The 20,983-nt window shown below is 39.2% G+C and overlaps 1 protein-coding gene across 3 annotated transcripts in view; it reads right to left on the reverse strand.

Moving 5' to 3' along the window:
• The window catches only part of USP24 (ubiquitin specific peptidase 24), a 1,909,144-nt gene that overhangs the window by 1,580,577 nt on the left and 307,584 nt on the right, over positions 1-20,983 (reverse strand). For all 3 annotated transcript variants that reach the window (XM_086952711.1, XM_086952716.1, XM_086952707.1), the window contains exons 14-16: positions 17,000-17,095; positions 16,723-16,884; positions 10,314-10,421 (exon numbers count right to left, since the gene is read on the reverse strand). In XM_086952711.1, the coding sequence (XP_086808837.1) occupies positions 10,314-10,421; positions 16,723-16,884; positions 17,000-17,095 (366 nt within the window). The remainder of the gene's footprint in view (positions 1-10,313; positions 10,422-16,722; positions 16,885-16,999; positions 17,096-20,983) is intronic.

A 20,983-nucleotide genomic window follows, 5' to 3' on the forward strand; every position in this document is an offset into this window, starting at 1 on the left:
ACTAGAGGAGGATTATAACTATGTTACAGATTGAAAGATGACCCTTATAAATGTCTGGCCAAACTTAATGAAAAGGTTTTATAAAAAACAATGAAGGTCCTCTCCCGTGTTTAACCCATTGGGGATTCTCGTATCTAGTAGCAAGATATACTTGCTCTCCAACTGCCTGAGAGATTTTTCTCTATTACCACCCCTGATATTCTTGGGAACTCCGTCAATGATAAAATAGCTCAAATCATTCACATTCCTCTGATGGACCAAACCAAAATGACGTGCGACCGGGTAATTCTCATCAGAGTTGATGATGGCCCTGAGATGTTGGAGGATGCGGTTGAAGGCCTGTAGTTTAGTGCTTCCAACGTACTTGAGCCCGCAAGTACATTGGAGCACATAAACTACAAAATCTGTCCGGCAAGTGTAGAGCCCCTTTATCAAGATGGGAGATGGATCAAATGCAGACTTGTATTCCTTGGTGGAAACGCCGAATTTACAAGCTCTGCAAGAGATGCATTTATAAAATCCTGGTTTCTCAGATAACCAATTTTTCTTGGGGATAACCTCAGGGCTTGATCTAACTAGGGCATCCCGCATAGAGGGTGCCCTTCTAAAGGTTACTGTTGGTTCCTCAGGTAGTAAGGGAGCCACACTTATATCCGTTTTGAACAAAGGCCAGTGTTTCCTGAGAATGCCTCTCACTTTCCTTTCCTCACTGTTAAAGGTAGTAATCATGCTGATTCTATCAGGGACTTCAGACTTGGGTTCTTGTCTTATACTGATGGCTTTGGTAGAATTCAGATATTCATCCCGGTTCAACTCATTTGCTTTGTTTAAAGCCTCTCTGAGGGCAGTAGTGTGATAGCCTCTAGCAACAAATCTCTGAAACGCCTCTGTTTGACATTTGTTCAAGTCAACCTCAGAACTACATATCCTTCGGATACGTAGAAATTCCCCATAAGGAATACTTTTCACGAGGTGACCTGGGTGTGCACTCCCGGCGTGCAATATAGAATTGCCCGCCGTGGGCTTTCTATGGAGTCTAGTATGTAGTTTTTCATTCTGGACATGGATCTCAACGTCCAAGAATTGGATCATCACTCTTCTGATCTGTGACGTAAATTTAAGATTAAGTTGATTATCCTTAATGACTCTCACAAATTCAGTAGCTGACTCTTCTGATCCCCTCCAAATCATACAGATATCATCTATAAAACGCCAAAAGTGGGCTATTCTGTTGGGAAACCTGGTAGCAAGTGACCCCATGAGGACATGTTCCTCCCACCACCCCACATGTAGGCATGTAGGTATATATATATATATATATATATATAGATACAGGTTTCCACGAACAGCAAATGGACTCAACTCCAGCAGCAGTACCGCCAAGAAACAGGAGACCCAGATTTCTGTGAGTGATTCTTATTCCGCAACAGACAGCATAACGTTTCGGCCTACAAGAGGCCTTGGTCACATGGCGCCTTAGAGGGCGGCAGCAGAATTTGCAAGTGGTAGTGAATGCAACATTTTCATTGGGTGTCATTAGGATGCACAATAAACATAGTAAAAATACTGAAAAGTTTCACTGTGCAACGGGCAAAATGTATTGGGATAAATCCCCATAACGGTAATATTTCACATGAAGGACAAACTGTCATGAATCAAACTGCAACTTTTGTTGATTGGCACATGCCCAAACTAAATTCAGTTACATAAAGTAACACAGATTAGTGCAAAAATAGCAAAATAAATAATTTAGCTATAAATATATAATATATGTAAAATATACAAAAAATACAAGGCATGTCCTAAAAACCGGCCTAAAATCCAATTCTTTGTATATAAAAGAATGAATAAAAATCAATACTGTTAAGATGTACACAATATCTAGTTGAATATTAAATCTTCCTCTTTTTTGTATTGTACTTGTTCTTTTTCATTTTGTCTTAAAACTTAATAAAATCTTTCTGAACATAAAAAAAACAGTCAACCAACATCTCATCCAGTGGCCATCACGCAATGGTTCAACCAGAAAAATACATTATGTATATGCCCCGTTATGCAGCTTTGCATCCTATATTATGACACCCGAATAAATAAGTAAGTGAAAAAATAAAGTGCAAATAGTGTCTCGATGATGTGTGAAGTAAAAGGTAGGGTATGTGATCAATGAATTGCATCATCTTTAAAAACACCTACCAAATACTAGTTACTTTTTTTTGGTAAAATTTCTTTTTATGTCAGATTAAAACTATGTTGAAACATAGATTTAGAAAATACATAGATTTGTGTTTGCGAATGGGATGTTAATCAGACTGGTCCCAGTCTGCCATCCAAACACAGATAGTGGCGATTTTTTCAGTTATACAGATGGTTTAAACACAAAAAAAAACGAGATTCTTGCAGCAAAAATAGATGGTATTACATAAATTTCATTTGCAAGATAGTGTTAAAAGATGACGGTAACACCATAAACCTCACAACATTCAGATTACTCAATGGAATGTTTAGGGAATTTTTACCCTAGAGACAGGTATAAAAATCTTCTGAGGCATTAAGTCCCTGAGGTGCTTTGCTATCCAACATCAAGATGTATCTTGTATCTAAAGCTCTAAGTGCAGCATCCCTATCACCTCCTCTTCTAAGGGGACCCACTGAGTCAATGGCATAGTACTTCAGTACTTCAGGAGAGCACTGTTGTTATTGTGGTGTTCCTTGAAGTGTCTAGCCACTGGATAAGAAGAATCATTGGTATTGATAGCCCTCAAGTGTTGGAGTACACGTTTGTGGACTTGCAGTTTTGAGCTGCCCACATATCTTAAACCACACGATCACTCCAACACATATACTGCAAATTCACTCTTGCAGGTTAGTTTTTTGTTGATTTTGCATGGGACTGCTGAGAAAGGGGTAAGATATTCCGTTCTGTTTACCCCATGTGAACAAGCTTTACATGTAGAGCATTTCCTGAAACCTCTACTGCTTGCCAGCCAATCCTTAGGTGGTTCCAGTTCTGGGCTAGATTTAACCAAAGCATCCTGTAAGGAATATGCCCTTCTGTAAGTAATTGCTGGCTTTCTCGGCATTAGTTCACCAATCACGGGATCACATCTCACCAGATCCCAATGTTTATTCACTATCTTTCTTAGTGTCCCATGTTGGCTATTGAATGACCATATTAGTCTGATAGGTTGCTGCGTGGACATAGGAGTTGGACACTGGGATTTTTTATGTAACAGTGCTGTTGCACCAGGAAGGGCATTAGCTTTACGTATGGCAGCCGCCAATGTGTTCTCGCTAAACCCTCTAGCCAGAAACCTTTGTTTACTGGCCTGCTGTGCTACATTGACAACTTGTTTTTAACAGCCATCTGCTTTTTAATTCTGTTCTTGTGTGTTTAAAACATTTGCACCATTGAACCAATGGAAGTGTGCTTACACTCTTAACTATTTCACATTGTAGCACTGTAATTAATATTTGATACTGTATATTGTATGGAATAAATTGTTCAAATTTTATAAAAAATTGTTTTATCATTGTGCACATATTTTTAGAATGTGGTTTTACATGTAAGGATCTCTTGAGTTATGGTGGTACACTATAGGTAGGATAACCCTTTTTGAGTTAGTAATAGGGACTGTTTGATTTCTCGCTTGTCTTTCACTCCTCGTCCCGTCACTGGAATCGTGAGGAGACCTCCCTTCCTTTTTTTGATTGACTACATTGCACTGTGCCTCGGTACTGCAAACCCTTCTGATCCTGAGCATTTCCCCATAAGGGATGCTCCTTATCAGATGCGGAGGATGGTGACTCTTGGCGTGCAATACCGTGTTCCCTGCAGTAGGTTTTCTAAATAATGTTGTTTCCAGGCAGCCAATGGTAATTTCAATTGAGACATCCAGGAAAGTTGCTTGGCATGCACTTATATTAGAAGTGAATGCCAAATTGTAGTTGTTAATGTTCAACTTCTCAATGAAACGTTCTGCCTGTGCTTGTGTACCATGCCAGATCAGAAATACATCGTCGATGTATCTATACCAACGTACGATATGATCTCTGCAAATTGCTGAGTGTTCACCAAAGAGGACCTGTCTCTCCCAGTATCCCATATGAATACAGGCATAACTGGGAGAGAAAGAGGCCCCCATGGCTACTCCCCTGACCTGTTGATAGTGCTGTTTGTTAAACATTAAGAAGTTGTTGTTCAGGCAGAAACTCATCATTGACAGTAGCATCTTATTGTGTTCTGCAAATTCAATCGGACGTTGTCCCAAATAGTATGCAGTAGCCCTCAACCCATCCACATGCACAATACTCGTGTATAACGATGTAACGTCAAGAGTAATTAGCAAAAATTCTGGATCCCATACTAATTCATTGAGTTTCCTCAAAAAATCGCTGGAATCCTGGATGTAAGAGGGGAGCCCACACACAAATTCCTGCAAAAATGAATCCACATAAACAGTAGTCTTTTCCAGAAGCCCCCCACATGCAGAGATGATAGGTCTGCCAGGGGGCTTGCTTCAGTTCTTGTGGACCTTTGGAATCAAATATAGGATGGGCGTGATGGGGTACTCCTTTTTCAGACATTTTAGTTCATCCATGCTGATGAGACCCGATGATCTCCACCCCATCAACAATTAATAAAAAGTTGTTTGAGACTTCTTAACAGATCCCGCATCACGATGTCTATAGCACGTAGCATCATTAAGTTGTAATAATGCTTCCTCCAGATAGAGGTCTCTTGCCCATAAGACAATATTGCCACCTTAGTCCGATTGGCGAACAATAATATTACCACATTTCTGTATTTTGGCAACTAAATCAGTATACCTGCGGTTATGCCTGTGTTTGTATTTATTGTTCTTGAGTGTTTGTTCATATAGACCCTTAATGTCCTTGACAGCTGCTTCATGAAAAATGTCTAGCATATGTGGTGTGTACGTGGAGCATTTTTTGAAATTCGTAAGACCACCAGTGTTCATTACAGGCTGGCTCTCACCACTCTGTGACAAAGAATGTTCTGACCTCAGTCCCTCCAAATCTTGTAGCAGTGGCATATCATTCGCTACCAGGGCTGGGCTGGTTGTAATTTTATCAGTTCTCACTTCCCCCTTGCGAGGCTTGTTATTCGCAAAATGTTTTCTTAGTTTTTACTTTCGCGTGAATTTAAACAAATCAATGCGTGTATCCGCGTAGTTAAACTTCCTGGGGGGGCAAAATGACAATCCTAGCGAAAGAGTCTTCAATTCCATAGGTGATAATGTCATAAGGGTGAGATTGATCACAGAGAGGTTCGTGTCCACCAGCACTCTCACTGCTGTTTCTTTTTGTTCCACTGTTTGTTGTAGTTCCTGCGCTTTGGTTTGGCGCCTTGGGTTTGCTTTGCGCCGCTCTCTCCGCTTTGTGTTGGGGCTTTTGTAGCAGTTTGTTGTTTTACCCTGGGCCGCAGTGTAGCGCGCCTGTCCTGGCGCACACATTCCAGTTCTTGTGCCAGGGTAAACCGGATAAACCCCAACCCGGATCTGGCTCTGCTTGCCTCCGATTCTGACCCGCTGTCCATGTTTGAGCTAAGGTCTGCATTCGAAGAACTGGCAGGAGATGCTGATCTTTGGGCACCACTCGCCGAAGGAGCATTGCGAGCAGTGGGGGGCTGAGCAACCTTCATAGCGTCGTATTTCCGCGCGAATGTGAAAATGCGCCCCTCAAGATAGTCATTTTTATCGCGCTGGAATTTAAATTGTTTCCTCTTAATAATGATATCCTCCTCCTTTTGTACACGGGCCATCATTTCCTCCCGTAATTTTTTGCACTCAGGAGCAGTATCTGCGCCCATTTCCTCTATTTCAGCATTCAGTTCTTCGATTTGATCTTGATGCGGTCGGATTCCGCATAGCGCACCAGGATTTCAACCAGTCTCTTAGAGGAACCCAGGTTGCACTCGGCCCACTCCTTAAGCATCTCAGGGTCAGGTTGGTCGTAGCTAGGGGCCAGCATGACTCTTAATCCCCTAGGTATATGGTCGCCCTCCAAATACCTGCTTAGGGAGCGGTGCTCCCACCACTTAGCTTGCTCACGTTTAGTTAATTTCTCCAGCAGTTTAAATTTGTCGCGGAGATCAGGGCCACCATCCGGTATTGGTTCCGAAGAACCTGCCACTTGAGATCCCCCAGCCGGGGAATCATCGAGGGCAGCCCCCTCCCTCCCTCTTCTTGCGCATGCCGACATGTTGCTTTAAATGAAAGTTTGTTTCAAACGCGATAATGCGTTACTCACTGTTCTCGGGCTCGTAGATCAATATCACTCGCCGTCAAACGTAGAACAAAGACTCCTTCAAGGGACGTTTCCCAAAAACTGCACAGAGCTGTAGAGGTCAAGCAGCGTGGTCTGAGACAGCCATCCCACCACGCCGGATCCGCTTCCAGATGAACAGACTTGCCGGGCATCCCGGGGCTTTCACGGTCTCTTCCCAACAGGAGAAACAAACGGCCTCCGGAGCACCAGAGGTCACGACTTCCTGCCGTATAGCCACTTCCTGAAGGAGGGGTCTCAACGCCGGAGAAGCACTCAACCGGCTAACAAATGAACACAGGTTTCCACGAACAGCAAACGGACTCCACTCCAGCCGCAGTACCGCCAAGAAACAGGAGACCCAGATTTCTGTGAGTGATTTTTATTACGCAACAGACAGCATAACGTTTCGGCCTACAAGAGGCCTTGGTCACATGGCGCCTTAGAGGGCGGCAGCAGAATTTTAAAGTGCAAGTGCTAGTGAATGCGACATTTTCATTGGGTGTCATTAGGATGCACAATAAACATAGTAAAAATACTGAAAATTTTCACTGTGCAACGGGCAATAAGTATTGGGATAAATTCCCATAACGGTAATATTTCACATGAAGGACAAACTGTCATGAATCAAACTGCAACTTTTGTTGATTGGCACATGCAACATAGATTAGAGCAAAAATAGCAAAATAAATAATTTAGCTATAAATATATAATATATGTAAAATATATAAAAAATACAAAAATACACGGCATGTCCTAAAAACCGGCCTAAAATCCAATTCTTTGTATATAAAAGAATGAATAAAAATCAATACTGTTAAGAGGTACACAATATCTAGTTGAATATTAAATGTTAAAACAGTCAACCAACATCTCATCCAGTGGCCATCACGCAATGATTCAACCAGAAAAATACATTATGTATATGCCCCGTTATGCAGCTATGCATCCTATATTATGACACCCGAATAAATAAGTAAGTGAAAAAATAAAGTGCAAATAGTGTCTCGATGATGTGTGAAGTAAAAGGTAGGGTATGTGATCAATGAATTGCATCATCTTTAAAAACACCTACCAAATACTAGTTACTTTTTTTTGGTAAAATTTATTTTTATGTCAGATTAAAACTATGTTGAAACAGATTTAAAAAATACATAGATTTGTGTTTGCGAATGGGATGTTAATCAGACTGGTCCCAGTCTCTGCCATCCAAACACAGATAGTGGCGATTCTTTCAGTTATACAGATGGTTTAAACACAAAAAAACAGATTCTTGCAGCAAAAATAGATGGTATTACATAAATTTCATTTGCTTGCAAGATAGTGTTAAAAGATGACGGTAACACCATAAACCTCACAACATTCAGATTACTCAATGGAATGTTTAGGAAATTTTTACCCTAGAGACAGGTATAAAAATCTTCTGAGGCATTAAGTCCCTGAGGTGCTTTGCTATCCAACGTCAAGATGTATCTTGTTTCTAAAGCTCTAAGTGCAGCATCCCTATCACCTCCTCTTCTAAGGGGACCCACTGAGTTAATAGCATAGTACTTCAGGAGAGCACTGTTATTGTGGTGTTCCTTGAAGTGTCTAGCCTTATATATATCGCAGCTAGGTACCTCTGTCACCAAAAGTTGTTTCGAAGAACGCACTCACTCAAGGTCAATAAATTACATTTTTTATTTTGTGAAGCGGCAGTAGCCAATGCCAGCGCATTTCGGTTCGAGCCCAGAACCTTGATCACGGGATATGTTTTTCTCACCCAAGGACAAACAGTTATCATTTATTTCTATTTCATAAGGCATTTCCTGTTTCCTCTCTCGCATAGCATCATGGTATTTGTAGTGGAGTGCATTACTTTTAATAAATGATCTATGATTTTTTATATATTTGTGTTGAAAAACGAACAATTGGTTTAAAGTGCTTATTAGTGCAAATATTGTAAAGTGCAAGTATATGTGCAAAACAGTACAATAATTTAAAATGACATTTATAAACAATTGTTTTAATTTTTCTAAAGAGATTTTGAGGCAAAGGAATAGTTCAGTATGCAATTGCTTTTCAAAATTTTTGCCATCTCGCTTAATTGTTCATCAGTTTTTTCTCCACAGTGAGTGTCCACACAATTTTATAGCGTAAGTCTCTTTCTTGTATTTATATTTATACAAAACCTTCAAGTTATATTTTCATTTTTACTATACAGTATATATATCCTGGATTCCAAAGACTACATTTAAATGAAGTTTCCAGAATGGAAGTTTGAAAAAAAAGTACATACATTGGTCATTCAGTTAAAATCATAAACTTTTGTATTTTTGCAGTTGAGATTTTACCTTTATTCAGTGACTGTCAACACAATATAGCTGATCTAGACTTAAAACTATGAATTTTAATCAAGTACCATTTCAAAGCAATATATCAATTATTTCAAGTGCATGCAAAGGGTTAAATCTCTTCATTATATCTTATAAAGTAATCTGAATTTGTTTGTTGCTGTTCAAATCCAGTACTACCATGCTTTACACGCTAAGAAGAACTTTCTTTTTTCCCTTTCTATTAAAGGGAGGAATAATATCTGAGGTACATGCAGTTATATGCTACTATCTAATTTCACTTACATTCATAAATCTCATCCAAGTCCCTGTAGGTTTAACTAGATTCACAACCAAAAGATGAAGTGTTTTAGATTTACTGAATAAGAACCTAATGAAATAAGAAATCTTCTTATTTTATATTGTGTCTTCAAAAAACTTTAGTAACTTGAACAAATAACAAAATTATTCATCTCTTACTGGTTCGGCACTCACCAGATTCATAGTCACTAGTGAACAATATATGTTCTTCTACGTTTATAACATCAATATTCAATATCAATTTAAATTAACAAACTATAGTAGAACGGGCTAGCCGGCCAATAGCATAGAAGCCAATTCCGGAGAAGGAGCTCATCTTATAGTTCTTTTGGGCCAACTGGTCTGCTCATACCTTGTCGCAATCATATGAACCTTATTCACCTCAAGGGAATGGGGTTCCAATGCTTAATGTCAGAAACAGTAGCAAAAAACACACCTTATGTCTTGGCACTTTTGACTTGTGTTTATGTCTATGCTTTAGAGTGCTTCCCCCAACAGAAAAGCATAGGCATCATCACAAAAAGGAGGTCAGTAACATCAGCTTTGGTCCCTGTCGAGGAATTGATGTGATCATGCAGATGTGAAAACTCAGGAAATTGCACTCACTGTAAAAACAGCCATGAGGGAACAGTAGAATGAGGTAGAGGGAAATAAAGAGTGCTACCTTTGTGCCACAGACTTCAGGCAACACTGTCACTGTGAAGCACCCTCCATTAGGAGGTGTGCGAGATCCCTCCAGATTTCATACAATGTTGCCTGAGCTAAGTGTCTAACGCTTAGAAGAAGCTGAGAAAATGAAGAGCTTCTCTACTGATACTTCTGGTATCCCCAGCCTTTTTTTGCAACCCACATTTGAATATTAAACAGAGTGCTCAGTTTAAAAATGATGTGACATTTACAATACAGGAGAGAGTATTGCAAAGTACAAAGTCATGTCAGAGGGTTGCAGCACTCGACACTGCCAACCCACAGCCTACAAGTCAACTAAGGAGAATGGGCCATGAGACACACAGCATTGTTCAAAATTGGTAATAGAGAACACAAGAAAAAGGAAATGGAGGAGCAATCGGAGCACCTGTCCCTAGGACGATCCTAGAATTTCTAAATGGAGAACTACAGGCTGTGAAGCCAGTATGAGGACTAGTTGACATAGCTCAATGTTGTGCATCTACCTCACTCCAGAAAATAAGTGTTACTGTCCAAGCTATATTCCAATGTTTCAATTTGTGATTTGGAATATCTTATCAGCCTGAGCGAAAGAGAAACTTAAAGCGCCATTAAGAAGAACACTTAAAATTAAGAGAACATAAATGGCTATAGGAAAACAGGAACAATTAAGTAAGAAAACTGATGCAAAATTCTAACATGACAGGAGGTAAGGGACTGATTTCTTACCTTGTCTTGCTTTTGGTAGGTTTGCTTGATAAATGAGCGTGTGATTTCATGCAGTTGGCGCAATGCAGGAACTACCCAGACAATCTGGGGATTACTATGTTGAGAAGACTGTTGCCAAAAAAAATAATATACTTATGGTTAGAGAGAGTTAGAATGACCGGAGTCTTAAATACTATTAAAATTAGTGAATAAAAAACAAATGTAGTGTCCTTGTCAAAGGCTAAAACATCCATCAATCAATTGAAATGTTATGTTACTTCCAAGTAACATCCGGTGTTCAGTTTCTCTGTCAATTAGCATACTGATGACACTCTGAAGGGCCAATAACTCTGTCACCCATTATTTAGGTGAAGTTCAAGTGTGACATCATTAAAGAAACTTTTAAGCCAACTATTCTTGAATATCATGACCAAATAAAAAAAACTAGCTCGAATTTTGGCTACTTTTTAGCAAAACCTAGTAATTAATAGATCTCTTAGCTAGGAGGAAATATGAAACTCACTGTTTGGATTTCCCATCATTCATCTGCACAGGAAGTGACATAATTTTCTGCATTTTCCGTGCTTCAATCATCTCAAGTCACCGAGTTGTCTATCAGCCACCATCCCTTGTCTGTTGCCTGTTCCCTTTTCACTGGCCACATCCGTTTTCAAAGATGTAAAAAGTCCTTTTCTTCTATGTATTCCATATCTTTATTTTCTCTTTATATCTCTCCAGCCACTTCCAGGCACCATCTCAAAATATCTCCAATATTTTCCCATTCCAGCAAAGAAAACTTGATCCTTGCCTCAATGCATCAGGGAGCATTCTATTATTTCTATAACTGGACACATTCAGCTCAGCAATATGCCACTGTTGCGTTTATTTTTCCAAAGCATGTCAATTCTCCCTATATTTATGTGCCATGCCATGTCATTTATATATTTTATTTGCTGCTTAGAGAGCATTTACTCACTCAGCCATACCAAAAGAAGCAGCTCTGATTTCTCACCAAATACTCTTCCATTCCAAGCCGTCTCCATGTTTGCATAAAATTCAACCTGAGCAAAAAACATTTCAGGTCTCTTTTCTTGGATGTTTGCTTTTTTACAGGACAATAAGGAAATCTTCAAATCACCACCTTTTCTCTTATGGGCTAAATCTTCCACACAATGCTGGTACAGGTTTATAAACAAAATGGCACAATGGAGTCATTTAAAAGGGCTTTTTCTTGGTTTGTGCATGTTTTTCTCCTGGCCATTCAGGAGTAAGTCATAGCTACATCAAGAGAAAGACTTAACTACTCAAAGTTAAACCTTTGTGGATTAGCTTTTTGCGCTCATTATTTTGTACTGGCCACTGGCCACAATGCAACGAAAGGAAAGAAAAGTTGTGTTCACTATAAAATATGTATGTAAGTCAAAACAACAGGGGAAACTCATCCAAAAGTATGAGAGACGTAAAAGGAAGTAAGTCCTATGCAAACGGGTATTGGCAAAGTCAATAGGTGTCACCTATGTAAGAGCTATTAGTTGTGTCAATTTTTTGTTAGCCATGTTGTATACAGTGCAGCAGCACGCTACTGTGTAGTATGCCCAAAAAGAGCTTTGATGCAATTACTTACAGCCGTGCTGCTGTAAAACATGGCTACAACAAAACGACAAAGCCAATAGTTCGTGCATAAGCATGATGACCTGGAGGAAGGGTATGGCAGTAGGCAACACAGTGGGAGGTAAGAACGAGCGGAGACTGCCAGTGATGTACACATCATAGCACTTTTTTATGGAGGGTCCTAAGGGCAATGCGGACAGGTGGAAGTAAAGTAACACGGAAGGTGGACAGGGAGAGTGGGGCAAAGCAACACGGACAGCGGGATGAATGGAGGGGGCAAAGCAACACGGATTGCGGTATGAAAGGTGGGGGCAAAGAAACACAGACAGCGGGATGAAAGGTGGGGGCAAAGAAACACAGACAGCGGGATGAAAGGTGGGGGCAAAGAAACATGGACAACGGGAAGGGAGGGTGGAGTCAAAGCAACATGGACAATGGCAAGAGAGGATGGGAGTAAGGTAACATGGTGGACAGGAAGGATGGGTTTAACGTAACAGTGGGCAGGGAGGGTGGGGACAACCCAAAACAATGTGTGGGAGCAACAATGAGGGCAAGTACAAGTACGGTTATGGAGTGCAGCAACAACAATTTAAAAATGTAGATACATAAGCGCGAGCAGTGGAAGGACACCGGGTGCACTTTTGCAGCATGCACCAGGGGCGGGACAAACACACGAAGAAGAAGGGAGGACAGAATGAGTTGGCCAAAGAGAAGCAAGGAAATGAAAGCAACATGAAGTCAATTAATGGTAACTAAGCCCCCAGTATGTAAGCAAAATGTCTTGCATGTGCTATATCTGTGAGAAATGAAAAGGAAAAAGTAATCCATTAACGAGGAGATAATTGTTAAGGTGGCAAATGCGCAATTCCCTCCTTTGCAGTAGTAAATACATTTCCTAAGGGGCACAGTAAAGAAAAAGTTACTTATCTTCCTTAACGCTCTTTCTGGTGCATACTCTAACTGCAGGTCCCTCACCTGTAAAGCATTCCTAGGAACCAAATCTGATCTGGAAAATGTCATAGTAATTCCCACCCCGCCCCACGAGACACTAGGGAGTGCCATTGCTCTCAGAAGTGATGGAGTGCAGCTTTGTAGCAGCGCCACTCCTGGGTGCAGAGGTCAGTTTCTTGTTCTACTTTTTCTGTGCCTTATAACACGGAGCACAAAACAATTGGAGGTACAATTGTAGAAATCTCTAATTTGGGACCTTTTTAGATGGTAAAAAGACCACTCCATAGAACTGGCTGGTAGAAGGGCAGTGAGAAATGTGTGGTTAAATAGAGTATACAAAAGAAAAAGCATTACCAAAGACTAGTAACTTGTTGATTTGATGGATACTTGTAAGCACAACTTGCTCACCTTTAGAATAGATACCAAAGCTGTACATCTCAAAGGGTAGCATTTTGGGCTCTGATCAAAAAGTCCTGCTGGACTGAATCAGTTCAGCAAAAAGCACCAACTTGTCTGGTAAAAAGGTGGTGTAGAGCAACTGCATGGAGAGAGACTGGAACTCACTGATGTGGATAGCTTAAGGAAGGCAGTTTTTTGTGTTAGAACTTAGAAGAAGCAACAACAGTTGTACATCAGGGTGTATAGCTATATAAAATTATAAAATTCAGACCCAAACTGAGGTCCCACTGTGGCATCACAAACAGTTGGGAGGGAACATTTACTAAACCTTTAATAAACGATATCACAATAGGTTACTTGAACAAGGACGGTTAGTCTGATAAATGCAGAAAAGCTGAAAAGGTCGACAAATAACCTTTAGTAGTGCCCACCGCGAAGCTTTGCTGGGACAAAGACAAAAAAAATAATTGAATTATACGAAAGCTTGGATTGCAGAGGGCCTGTCCCACTTGCTCCATACCAAGCCACAAATATGCCCCAGACTCGGTCTAAACAGACTTCAACGAAGGGCACTTGGAAGGAAGGAAGACATCTTTATCTTTGGTTAGCAGGTTAAACGCCGTCAACTGCAGTCGCTCCATGCATGGAGGTGTACACTACACAGGTTCAGGTGGAAAACATTGCCATGCTGCACCAGATGACGTTGCAGGGAGCCTGATCAAAGGGCAGACGTACATGTTCAAAAATTCTGGGCACCACAGTCTCCTGGCAGAGAAAGGAGCCACTAAGATGACTTTGGCCCAGTAGTCCCTTATCTTCTTCAAACCTCTATGCAGGGGAGGGAAGGAATAAAGGAGTCCCATGTCCCGCACTAATTGAAATACATCTTCCAGGGAGGATCTTTGCGGAAGTGAAATGTGCGTTTTCTAAGGTGGCAGCAAAGAGATCTAGCCAAGGTCCTCGCCACTGTTGGAAGACTTCTTGTGCCTCCTCAGGGTGTAACCACGCATTTTTAATCTCCCAGATACGGCTGGCTGTACTTGTTCATCCTGGCATTCAATGATCCTGAAACTGCAGCTAATGTCTATTGAACAGCAGGATGGGCACATGAAAGCATGTGACCTGTAAGTTGAAGTCTATTATCCAGTCACCCACATCCAGGGCTGACAAAACTTTGGTCAATATTAGCATTTGGAATTTGTCTTTCCACATGACCCCATTCAGAAGGCAAAGAACTCAAATAAGATGAAGGCCTCCATCCTTCTGCGTCACAAGGAAACAACATGAACAGCTTCCCATCTATATTTCGAAGTCAGGCATCCGCTCAATGACCTCTTTGTGCACCTTACACCTCTTGCAGTAAGAGGGATAGGTGCTGCTCTAAGTGCAGCTCTGAAGTGGGGGGAAGATATAGGGTGTCCGATAGAAATGGAAGGGCATTACCCTCCTTGACAATTTGAGGGATCTATATGTTGGATGTGATAGATTGCCACCCCGTGAGAACATGTAAGATCCTGCTTTGCCACAGGGTGGTTGTATGCTGCTAAGTTCAGACTAAACAAGCTTTAAGGCTGATGCCGTAGGGGAGAGGGAGGGGGACTGGGAAATAAAATCAGTGACCTGAGCGGTTCCTCTGATACCACAGGGCCTCAAATCTTGTGACTCAGTGTTTCTCTCAAAGAGATAATCAGAAGAGGGTGTACTCAGAGTTCATAAATGCAAGGTAGAGAGGAGAACAGGCTGCTAGGGTAACATTAAGTATTGCAGACTTAGAGAGTGCACCTGGTACCAAATCCGAAAACTGCTTTAGGTAATTTTGAATACATTTCTGCACAGAAAATGAAAGAACACTTCAGATACCAGTTGCAGAGGCAGAAAATGTAGGCTTTGTGTAGATCTTCGGTAGAGGCCTTCCAAACAAAGAGCACGCACAGCATAAAGAAACAATTAGAACAATAATGGTGTGGTCAAAAGGAAAATATAACAATGAAAGCAAAACTGCTGCAACTCCTCATAATAGAACGTTAACAAAATTATGCATTACAGAAGAATATAAAACATGACAGCAACAGGATTATGATATTTCCCAGCAAGGGTTCAAAGCCCTTCTTCAGGAGAAATAACTTCACGCATTAGCATAGCCCCTAAAGAGACAAAATCAGATCCAGGCATGGGAGAACACAAATTCAGTAATTCAAAGCAAAGGTAAAACACAATGTTTCAAAGGAATATGCTAGCCTATAGTTTAGTGGACATATATATACCTAAGGGGTATACCCAACTCACCCTCCTATATCTGGGTATGAAAACAATCATGTATCGAAAAGTGTTTGGAAGGAGGACCTTGAGCACTTTTCGATTCGAGACTGATCGGCAGGCAGTGTTTAATCACCAGCTGAACTGTATCACAGCGGTAGATTGACCTTTTCGACTAAGAGAAGGCGCTTCCCAGGCTCAGCTCAGGGTCATTCCCATTACATATATGACCTCTAGAGGATTTGAAGACTACTGTTCCTTTGCCCTCGTCCTGAGGAAGCCGAAAAGTTCACTAAGGCTGAAACGCGTCCGCGACATTCACTTTGGAGGAGTACCCACTAAATTTATTGAGTGAGATACAAAATATTGTTTGTGACACAGAGCTATAGAAAGGGCACTTTTTGCCTCTGTGCACACATTTTTTTGACTACCTCCGAGTGGACTGCCCAAAATAAGTGGGCAGACACCAGCTATAGAAAAAATATTCCAGGGCATTGGCAACATAAAATTGTTTGCATTTTGTTTTTGTGTTGTGTATATATATTTCTTTATGTACATTTGTATGGTTTTTGTACAACTGATTGCTATTATGTTTTGCTATTATGTTTGTTTGAAGAGCGGTCCTATTGTGTGTGTATGTACCTTACATTAATTCAGGTAATACTTTCGCAAGAATTAAAGACTAAAGTGAGGGTAATTAAATGTTTCCTACACTAAAATAAAAATATATTAATTCCTCTGTATCATTGTTCTTCTATACATGATTATAGTTTAGTGGACAACATGCATACATTTAGAGCCTAAAACTGAATAGAAGCAGTTACAAATTATTATCATAATTGAGTGATATATATAACCAGGTTTAGTCTCTATTCAGTTTCAAGAATAATCATCTACATTGTCTTCACCTCTAAAAGATACTACTTAGGAAGAATTAAGTTTAAAGTAATTAGATTTAAACTAGAATGAAGCCTTCCCAGCACCCATAACACTGTAAACATTAACAATGACACCAGTGGTCTAATCCACACTTTCTGGGACATTGACAGTGATATTCGGTTAGCAGAATCTACTTTAGAAACATTTTTTTTAAAGTAACTATGACCATGTGTGGATCTATAAACCCCAGCGGAATGAAAAAATATATTTTAAAAGAGAAACTGAAGGAGCCTTCTGTACACAACCAGTATTCCAGGAAGACAAAATCACCAACCTTCTTAATATCCTCTATACATTTAATGATGTAGCTTCTCTTGATTGCTTCTTTTACTGCATAGGCATCACTTAGGATTGTAAGATGTTCATCCAAAGCCTGCTGAATTAAACTGGAGGGTAAAGTTGGAAGATGGGCTAGCTCCCACAGCACCTCAAGGACCTATAATTTGAAAGAAAGAAAACAAAAAACAAAAATGAAAGATCAATGTCAGTACAATGAAAAAGAAAATGGATTACACTCCTTTTAGGTGATGCAAAACAAAATCTATCCCTGCCTTGCCAGTGGTTGTGTCAAACCGAGCTTCACGGCCAATGCGTCCGATCAAACTTAGCAATTTCTGTCGCACTCTATCAGTCTCCGTCTCCCAGCTCTGCAAAACAAAATAAAGATGTACCAATGTTAACCTACTAATCATTAATATAAGAATTATTAGCCACAAAATTATGTAACGCTTCAGCTTTATATTTTCAGTAGACTCATGAATATTTGAAAATTTCCAGACTGTAGACATATAATCCTTGGTAATGAAACTTTAATACAATAAAGTCTTACAAAAAAGTTTTATTCCTCCCGACATCTTTGTCTCACCTCTCCCCAAGTTGGCTTAGTAGCATACCACCTATTAGTTTGTGATCTCAGTAATTTCTTTGGGGAAATAGGGTGGGCAATGTAGATATCTATAAAATACACCATCACTGCAGACCTAAATTTGCAGGTATATAACAAATGATTCCAGCAATCCAACCGTACTAAATCTACAGGCTTTTTTTTTTCTAACAGCAGAATCAATCAAGAAAATACTGCGGAAGCAACCAAGGAGGTATTAGTATGTAGTTTTTGTATAGCATCTAAATTAAATTAGGCAATGTTACAGACCTTTGCAAACATGGGTTAAAAAGTTTACAATACATTATATAGGTACAAGGGAATGCACAGCATTAGGGAGAAGATAGTCAGTATGTACACTAATGCAAATACAAGGCAAACAACAAGGTGGTATGTGTATCTTCGTAGACATCTTGGGTCAAACTGAGGATGACGGAGAAAAGCAAAGGTGAGAGTACATATTGTCAAAATGTTGGGAGGTGTAGTTTGCATTCCACTTTGAGTGTATGCACCCTGGTTGTTGAAGGGCAAGGAGGTTCTTTAACAAGAGATGCTTTTTAGGTCAGTCCTAGAACAGCTGTCTCACCAGCCTCAAGTAACAGCTGTCTGTGTCAAGTAATAAAAAATATCAATAAATAAAAAAATACATACATATGTACATAACAAAGATGTTTTGGGACTGTACTCCTCCTCTATTGGCCTGTGCAATTGTCACTTACTTTTCCTTCCCCCCACTATCGCTTATAGCATAGGATAACTAATCAGGCACTTCACCTATTTGCTTTCTTGCACTGGAATAGCATAACGTTTCCTGATCACCTGCACATCCATCTAAGAAATGCACGGTGGTGCCAGAGCTGTTTGGCAAATTTGTTTTCTTTCCATCCTTCATACTTAAAAAAAACAACAAAAAAAAACATCTTTGTTATCAATGCGTGTTTAAACTATGTCTTGGGGCTAGGGTAATTCAAAGCCAATAGTACCTATTCTTACTTCCGATAACAATGAGTAACAATCATATTTCCTGGTATGTCCATTAAAATTAACACAGGTTTCTATGGTTATTCGTAGTACACCTGCATGCCAGGAACCATTTGTACTAAAATTGTATACTATTTTGATTAGATTTTTTGTTATTCTAAGGATATGGCTGACAGCTGAAGGCATTTTTTTTCTTTTCCTCATTTAGTTTGTGCGTCTGCGTGTGTGTATATATATATATATATATATATATATATATATATATATATATATATATATATATATATATTCACTGAAAAAACCATAAGTTTCACACCAGTTATAGTTAGGTGGAAATTTTACTCGCATAAAACCATTGAAATTCCCACGTTATAGTTAGCTGGACTCACTATAACTTGCGCGTGCAATGCACTGCTGATGACGTCACATATTACATCACTCATGACATGGTCAGTGACATCACTCATGACAATCACTGATGACATCTCAAATGACATCACTGATGACAACATCCTTGTGACAAAGTGGCAGACCTATCAGCATAAAATAACCTTTGACACACACATTCAAAAATAGAAACTAACATTTTCTTAAAAAAGGAGAAACCAATACCAATTACAACAACTTATTAGGTAATTTCAACATCTACATACACATCCACCAACAGTTCTATATAGTCACTCATGCATGTACTTACTCATCATATGTACTCAAACACCTATACATCCTGTTACACACTAATACTCATCCATATAGTTACTCACACAAATTCACACATGCAAATAAACTATCAAAAAACCATTTACTTGATTATACTGCTATATACACACCACTAAACATACTTCTAGAGAAACGGAAACATATTTACTCTCTTAAACAATCAATTATAAAAACACATACTCACTAACCCACCCATACACACAATCATCCACCCATACAGTCTTGCACACATGCGGTCTTCAAAATACATACAAATAGTGAGTTACTCATTCATGCATCTGTGCTCTAAGTAATATCCCCCACCGAACCATACAGACACTGATACTGATACTCAAAAAAAACAACTAATAACCCATATACACACTCATGTAGCTACTCACCAACCTATGCAGCCACTTATACACAAAGTGAGACACAGATACAGATATTTAAATATTTAAACATTACTCGCTAATATATGTATTCAGTAAGATACATTTAATAAGTCAGTTAACCAATCAATTTTACACAAAAAAATCCATTTAGACATTTATTTACCCATTTATTCTTCCATCAACCTTTAGATATACATATATAAAAAATATTTATTTTTCAGAAAATTACACATTCACTGGATGATGTCATGAGTGATGTCATTTGAGATGTCATCAGTGATGTCAGGAGTGATGTCACTGACCAGGTCATGAGTGGTGTAATATGTGTCATCAGCAGTGCATTGCACGCGCAAGGTATAGTGAGTCCAACTAACTATAACGTGGGAATTTCAATGGTTTTATGCGAGTAAAATTTCCACCCAACTATAACTGGTGTGGAACCTATGGTTTTTTCAGTGAATTTAATAGGTTTTTTAAATGCTAATTCCTAACTAGAACTGGTGTGAAACCCATGTTTTTTTCAGTGAATATATATATATATATATATATATATATATATATATATATATATATATATATATATATCTGCAAATACCTCGCAACAGCGACGCTTCCCCAGCGAAACACGAGGCAAGGACCATCTCTTTTTTCAGCATTCTTTTTTTCAGCCATTAGACAGGTTGTCATAACGCGTTTCGGCCGTCCCAGCGGCCTTGGTCACATGGCATTACAGATTGCTTTGACCCTTTTTAAAGTGATATTGTGCAGTCACATGTTACAATGATGGACATAAACAAAATACTACATGTATGAATACATATATATTTTTTCCACTCCTTTTCTTCCCATTACTAATGGTAGTTGATAACTGTATAAATACATATTGTCAATCCTGCATTTATCCTTATAGAGATACATATTACAATTCTCTATTCACCTTTGGAGATATGTTTTAAGATTTAAACATTTGAATAACAGCATAAATGCGTATTCCTCCCACAAAAAGAATTGCAGATAAGATTGTTTCAGTCTAGTCCATCGGTTATTAAATAACTATAGTGCATATTGGGTGCTCACCAACGTGTATTAAATCATAATACCAAAAATAATAAATAATGATCTCTATTATTACATAATAGAGAAAACAAGATCCAAAAAGAATAAAATTTGTCTAAAAGGACCATGCAACAAAAGATGAATCCATATTAAACATTTTTCCAGCCACTCGATGTTAGAAAGGAAGGTAATAATACCACTTGGTATTATTTAACTTATGAATATATTCTCAAATATTGCTATATTATTGCACATACTATTAGCCACAAGGAGTTTGTGGCATCAATATAAAGTGACGTCGTGTCAATTTGTACAATAAGAGTAAAGTGACATCGTGTCAATTAGTGCAATAAGAATAAAGTGACTGGTGCTGAGGGATTACAAAGGGATGAGTTGATATAGGGAGGGGAATAAGTTTTGGCATTTTTCACCAATAGTTATACTCATGTGATTCAAGAATAGAGTAGATCATACAGTACCAATGAAGCAAATATAGAAAAACAACACCATAAAACCAGTCC

The sequence above is a fragment of the Lissotriton vulgaris genome, chromosome 1_1 (genome assembly GCF_964263255.1).
Source record: "Lissotriton vulgaris chromosome 1_1, aLisVul1.2, whole genome shotgun sequence".
Lineage (NCBI taxonomy): Eukaryota > Metazoa > Chordata > Amphibia > Caudata > Salamandridae > Lissotriton > Lissotriton vulgaris.